The 6,267-nt window shown below is 48.9% G+C and overlaps 1 protein-coding gene across 1 annotated transcript; it reads right to left on the bottom strand.

The window, feature by feature from the left end:
* Nucleotides 1-2: 2 nt before the first annotated feature.
* On the bottom strand, nt 3-4,260 carry Tmt1b (thiol methyltransferase 1B). Its single transcript, XM_070042386.1, has 2 exons — nt 3,521-4,260; nt 3-1,298 (listed from the first exon to the last, which is right to left on the bottom strand). Exons 1-2 carry the CDS (start codon nt 4,181-4,183, stop codon nt 1,062-1,064), a joined length of 900 nt encoding a protein of 299 aa, XP_069898487.1. The 5' UTR covers nt 4,184-4,260; the 3' UTR covers nt 3-1,061.
* Nucleotides 4,261-6,267: the final 2,007 nt, after the last annotated feature.

Genomic DNA, 6,267 nt, shown 5'->3' with positions numbered 1-6,267 from the left:
AATTGGAAGAAAAAAAATAGCCCTCTGGCTTCTTTATTGTGTAATAGTCCTTCACCCTCTGGCACCCTGGCATCTTAGGACAAAGGTGGTGGGGGGTGAGGTAGGCTCATGTGGCCTAGGATCCATGTATCATGACTTTTGGGACCAGTTCCCTGGGGCACTGACTTCGGGGGCCAGTTCCAAGGGGTATGTGGGTATAACTTCAGGAGGTGGGCAGGGGAAGCTGTTCTGTGGGATGTGGAAAAGGGATGGGGAAGTGAGTGGGAAAAATCCAAGAATTTGCAATTAAGAGTTTGACCAGGTGAGGCTGGGTGCTAGAGGCTTCCACCTGTAATCCTAGATGTGTAGGGGGCTGAGATTGGAGGATCATGGTTCAAAGCCTGTCCAGGCAGGAAAGTCTAGGACACTTATCTCCAATAAATTTCCAAAAAGTCAGAAATAGAGCTATAGTGGCTCAAGTGGTAGAGCACCAGACTTGAGCAAGACGGTTTAGGATCAACACTGAGGCTCTGAGTTCAAGTCTAGGATTCTCTCTCTCTCTCTCTCTCTCTCTCTCTCACACACACACACACACACACACACACACATGAGTTTGATAGGGTGTAAAGATTGCCTCCCTTTGGGCAGGGTGGGTTGGGAGGGGGGGTAGGGAGGAAATAGGGAATGGTGAAGGGAAGCGTTTCTCATTCCTTTCTAGATCTCTTTCTTTTTCTTTCTTTGGGGGCAGGGGGCAGGTCAGTCATGAGGCTTGAACTCTGGGCCTGGGCGCTGTTCCTCAGCTCTTTAGCTCAAGGCTAGCACTCTACCATTTGAGCAACAGTGCCACTTCTGTGGTGCTGAGGAATTGAACCCAGGGCCTCATGCCTGTGAGGCAAGCACTCTACCACTGAGCCACCTTCCCAGCCCCAAGATCTCTTTCTTTAAAATAAAAAAAATGCTATTATGGGTGACATAGAGAGGGCTTACAGTATTCTAGATTTCTTTCAGTAGAAGATAGTCTTGGCTGGTGACGGGAGGCTGGGGAGGGCATGAATGGCTGCCGTGAGGGTTTGAGGAAAAGCTTATTTGATCGCCTTTCCCATGATGTGAGGCCCAACAGGTAACCATTTGAGGGGAGGAGGCTGCCATTCCATTTGGACTTCAGCGAACCGCGCATTCTCAAGGTCCTTCCATGTCTCTCTGGTGAGGCGACAGCCATTCCCGATATGTTTCCAGGTAGGCTCCAAAACTTGCTGCCACATGTGGGCCCAGGTTCCACGAGGCTCAGCCACATGCTCCCAGAACAGCAGCAACCCTCCCTGGGAAGAAGGGGAGAGGCAGTGTGACTGCGCTGCTCCACTGGGCTTCTAACCTCCCCTCCTTCCTTCTCACCAAGCCTGTCCAACATCGTGGTGAAGTGGGAGCAGCTGATCTGAGAGTTGATAGAACAAACTGTCCTGTTTGGGGTGTTTGCTGCACCCCCTGTGGTTGGGCGCCAGTGGTCCAAGCCTGTAAGTCTAGCTACTCAAGAGGATCTGAGGATCATGGTTCAAAGCCATCCCTGGCAGGAAACTCTGTGAGTCTCTTTTTTTTGTTTTTGTTTTTGTTGGTTGTGGAGCCTGAACTCTGGGCCTGGGCGCTGTCTCTCAGCTCTTCAGCTCAAGGCTAGCGCTCTACCATTTGAGCCACAGCGCCACTTTTGGTTTTTTCTGTTTATGTGGTGCTGAGGAATCAAACCTAGGGCCTCATGCATGTAAGGCAAGCGCTCTACCACTGAGCTACCTTCCCAGCTCCTCTATGAGACCGTTTTTTTTTTTTTTTGTCGGTCATGGGGCTTGAACTCTGGGCTTGGGCGCTGTCCCTGCGCTCTTCAGCTCAAGGCAAGCGCCCTACCGCTTAAGCCAATGTGCCACTTCCGGTTTTGTAGTGTTTTTTATTGGAGATAAGAGTCTCACAGACTTCCCTGCCTGGGCTGGCTTTGAACCGAGATCCTCAGAACTCAGCCTCCTGAGTAGCTAGGATTATAGGCATGAGCCACTGGGGCCCGGCTTCTGTGAGACTCTTATCTCCAATTAACCACCAGAAAACTGGAAGTGGTGCTCTGGCTCATAGTGATAGAGCACAAGCCTTGAGTTAAAAACAAACAAACAAAACTCGAGGACATGCCGAGGCCACGTTTAAGCCTTGTGATTGACAAAAAACCAAACCAAACCAAAACAACAACCAACCAACCAATCAACCAACACAAGGACAACAACAAAAACCATCTAGCAACTACTAAGAGAGGGGATGGCTGGGAAATTTTAAATTTTATTTAATTACTTTTTAATTTTAATTTTAATTTTTTTTGTGCCAGTCCTGGGGCTTAAACTCAGGTCCTGGGCACTGTACCTGAGTTTCTTTTGCTCAAGGCTAGCACTCTACCACTTGAGCCACAGCACCATTTCCTGCTTTTTTTTGTGTGTGTATGTGTATTGAGGAATTGAACCCAGGGCTTCATGCCTATTAGGCAAGCACTCTATCACTAAGCCACATTTGCAACTCTTAATTAATTTATTTTTACTAAGACTGGGGTTTGAACTCAGGGCATGGGTGCTGTCCCTGACTGAGCATCTTTTGCTCAAGGCTAGTGCTCTACCATTTGAGCTGAAGCACACTTTTGGCATTTTCTGCTATAGTTTACTGGAGATAAGAGTCTCACCAACTCTAGGAACACCTTGACTTTTCTCCCATCCCCTCTACACCCTGCTTAGTCCTTCTCTTCTCTTCTCCTTCTCTCTTTTCTTCTCTTCTCTTCTCTTTTCTTCTCCTTCCTTCCTTCCTCCCTCCCTCCCTCCCTCCTCACCTCCCTCCCTTCTTTTCTTCCTCCCTCCCTCCCTCCCTCCTCACCTCCCTCCTCACCTCCCTCCCTTCCTTTCTTCTTTCCTTCCCCCATCTTCATCTTTCTTTTGCCGTTAATGGGGCTTGAACTCAAGGCCTGGGCACTCTCCTTTAGCTTTTTTGCTCTATCATTTAAGCCACAGTTCTACTTCTGGCTTTTTTGATGGTTAATTGGAGATAAGAGTCTTTTCAACTTGTTTCCCCAGGCTAGTTTTGAACTGTGATCCTCAGATCTCCATCTCCAGAGTAGTGAGATTACAGGCCTGAGCCACCACTACCCAGCTTGCTTAGTCCTCGAGAGCTCAATTTAAATATCTTTTAATTTTTTCTTTTGGTGGCACTACTGGAGTTTGAACTCATGGCCTCAGGCTTGTAGACAAGTGCTCTTACTGAGCCATTCCCCTGGCCCTCGGATCTCAAGTCAACTTAATTTCCTTAAGTGTCCTTCCCAGTTTCCCTACTCCAGCATTAGGTGATGTTTCTGTGTGTTTCCCCAGGATCTGGGTATGGCTAAGCACAAACAAGCAGGTAGACATTGTGGGAGTCTAATGTGCTAGCTTCCCTGCCGGGTGGGGAGTAGGAAGCCCTGAACTTTGGGGTGGCCAATGCCAGGTTTATCTATTTTAGGCCTGTACCCTCCCCTATCCCCCCTGCCACTTACCGGCTTCAGAACTCTCTGGACTTCTTGCAGGACTTTCTTTGGGTTCTGCACAGAGCATAGGACTAGTGTGCAGACCACTACATCCATGGAGTCATCGGCCAGCTGTTTCATGTCCTCTCCATAAGCCACGATGAACTGCTCATACTGGAGGTGCCTGTTCTCTGCCATGCTCTTTGCCAGGAACTTCTTGAAGTTGGGGTTGGGATCTAGGCAGGTGACCTTGCAGCCAGGTGGGTAGAACTGGAAGTTGGCACCTGTGCCACAGCCCAGCTCCAACAGGGTTACTTTCCCAGAGGTTTCCATAAGTCTCTTTATCTGGTGGAAGAACTCCCGTTTCTTGCTCTCCATCCTGCGATTAGTACTGGCAGCCAGCTTGACCATCAGGTAGGGGAAGTAAGTTTCACATAGGCGCTGCCAGAAGCCCAGCAGGGCCATGAGGTGTAGGGGCAGGGTCAGGAGCAGCACCAGCAGCTGCAGGAGTCGGATCGCAATGTCCATGGCACTAGCTCTGGTTAGTGATTCCTCTGGACACTGGCTTTTTGCCTCTGTGTAGTCTCTGTAAATGCCTGTCTCCACTCCTCCTATGACAGGACTTTGCTCCTTGACCCGTATGCAGCAATCTTCTTTATGGGGCAGTGTGTGTATATTCCCTGCTGTAGTCATAGATCCTACAGTCCCATGGGTTGTTCGATTGGTCTTATGTGGGGTTGAAGGGCTGGGGGTACCTGGGCTCCTGCCTTGTGGAGCCCTGGCTGCACCGAAGAGGGTGGGTGTGCTGATTCACTTCAGAAGGGAGTGCTCAAAAGAAGCCAGGGGGTATGGTTCAATCTCATGGGGGTCAAAGACTGGGCCAGAGCTGACTCATGGGACGAGCTGTTGTACTCTGCCCACAGGTTTGCTCAGGTTGTGCAAGCTGGAAATTCTGGTTGGGTGTCTCTGCCACACCTCCCCAGGACGGGTGTCCAAGGGTGGGGTTTGGGAAACTGTAACCTGCCTCTCATCCAGATGTAGGCCAAATATGAAATGTCCAGGGTTAGGCCTGATTGGTCATGGGGAGGGAGATTCCAGTGGTCGAAAGAATGACACTGGGGCTGGGGGCTGTAGCTCAGTGCTTACCATGGGCAAGGCCTTGGGTTCCACCCCCAGCACTAGAGGAAAAATGAAAGGCACCAGACTGATGTTTGGTTGTTAAATTCAAGGCCTTGAGCATAGAGTGGTAGGCATGTGTGAAATCCCAGCACTAGGATTGCAAATTTTAAGCCAGTCTGGACTACATAGTGAAACATAGTCTCAAACAAACAAACAATGAACCTCAACCACAACAAAGAGTAAACAAAGCGTAAAACAGCAAGAACAAATTCCCAACCAAACCAACAAAAACAACAGTAGCCCTGTGGCTCGTGGCTATAATTTTAGTTACTAAGAAGGTTGAGATCTGAGGATTGAGGTTCAAAGCCAGCCCAAGCAGGAAAATCCACGAGACTCTCATAATTAACTAGGAAAGAGTCTGAAGTTAAGCTGTGGCTCAAGCGGTAGAGTGCTTGCCTTAGAGCTGAAGAGTGCAGGGACAGTGCCCAAGCCCAGAGTTCAAGCCCCACAACTGACAGAAAAAAAAAATTGGGACTGGGAATGTGGCTTAGTGGTAGAGTGCTTGCCTAGCATGCATGAAGCCCTGGGTTTGATTCCTCAGTATCACACAAACAGAAATATCCAGAAGTGGTATTGTGGCTAAAGTGGTAGAGTGCCGGTGTCTCACGCCTGTAATCCTAGCTACTGAGGAGGCTGAGATCTGAGGATCATGGTTCAAAGCCAGCCCCGGCAGGAAAGTCTGTGAAACTCTTCTTTTCAATAAACCACAAGAAAAACCAGAAGTGGCACTGTGGCTCAAGCGGTAGAGGGCTTGCCTTGAGCTGAAGAGCTCACAGACAGCGCCTAAGCCCAGAGTTCAAGCCCCACGACTGTCAAAAAAAAAAAAAAGGGTTACAATCCCATAAATCAGATTATGAGTACAATGCATCCTGATCAGGGTTACCCTTTCCATCATTTTCCTCCATTTTTCTCATCCCATCCCTACACATGAGAAAAAACATGCACCGTTTGTCTCTCTAAGCTTGGCTTACTTCACTTAATATGATTTTTTTCTAGGCCATCAGTCTCCTTGCTAATGGTATAATATTATTCTTTCTAATGGGTGAATAAAATTCCATTGTGTATATGTGCCACATTTTTAAAAATCCACTCATCTGTTTTAGAGCTGTTTCCATTACTTGGCTATCATGAATAGTATGGCAATGAACATGGATGAGCAAGTGTCTTTACTGTATCCTGATTTATAATGCTCTGGTAGATGCCCAAGATGCTACTTGGACCTTTTTTTCCTTTTTCCTCCCTCCCCTCTCCCTGCCTCCCTGCCTCCCTGCCTCCCTTCCTCCCTCCTTCCCTTCCTTCCTCCCTTCCTTCCTCCCTTCCTCCCTCCTTCCCTCCCTCCCTTCCTTCCTTCCTTCCTTCCTTCCTTCCTTCCTTCCTTCCTTCCTTCCTTCCTTCCTTCCTTCCTCCCTTCCTCCCTTCCTCCCTTCCTCCCTTCCAAATGGGTCTTAGACCCCAGGCCTTGTGTTCTCTCAGCTTGCTTGATCATAGCTGGCATTCTGCTTCTTTTTTTTTTTTTTGTCGGTCGTGGGGCTTGAACTCTGGGCCTGGGCGCTGTCCCTCAGCTCTTCAGCTCAAGGCGAGCGCTCTACCACTTGAGC

The sequence above is a fragment of the Dipodomys merriami genome, unplaced genomic scaffold, assembly GCF_024711535.1.
Source record: "Dipodomys merriami isolate MVZ:Mamm:240054 unplaced genomic scaffold, mDipMer1.0.p SCAF_10, whole genome shotgun sequence".
In the NCBI taxonomy this organism is placed as follows: domain Eukaryota; kingdom Metazoa; phylum Chordata; class Mammalia; order Rodentia; family Heteromyidae; genus Dipodomys; species Dipodomys merriami.
Note: the sequence above shows the minus strand (reverse complement) of the source record. Positions and strands in the feature narration are given on the sequence as shown.

Excerpts from the sequence above, each read along its gene's own strand:
- Tmt1b (XM_070042386.1), bottom strand. The coding sequence starts at position 4,183 with ATGACTACAGCAGGGAATATACACACACTGCCCCATAAAGAAGATTGC. Across the intron at positions 1,299-3,520 it reads TCCAGAGAGTTCTGAAGCCG|GGAGGGTTGCTGCTGTTCTG; the intron begins GTAAGTGGCAGG and ends CCTTCTTCCCAG.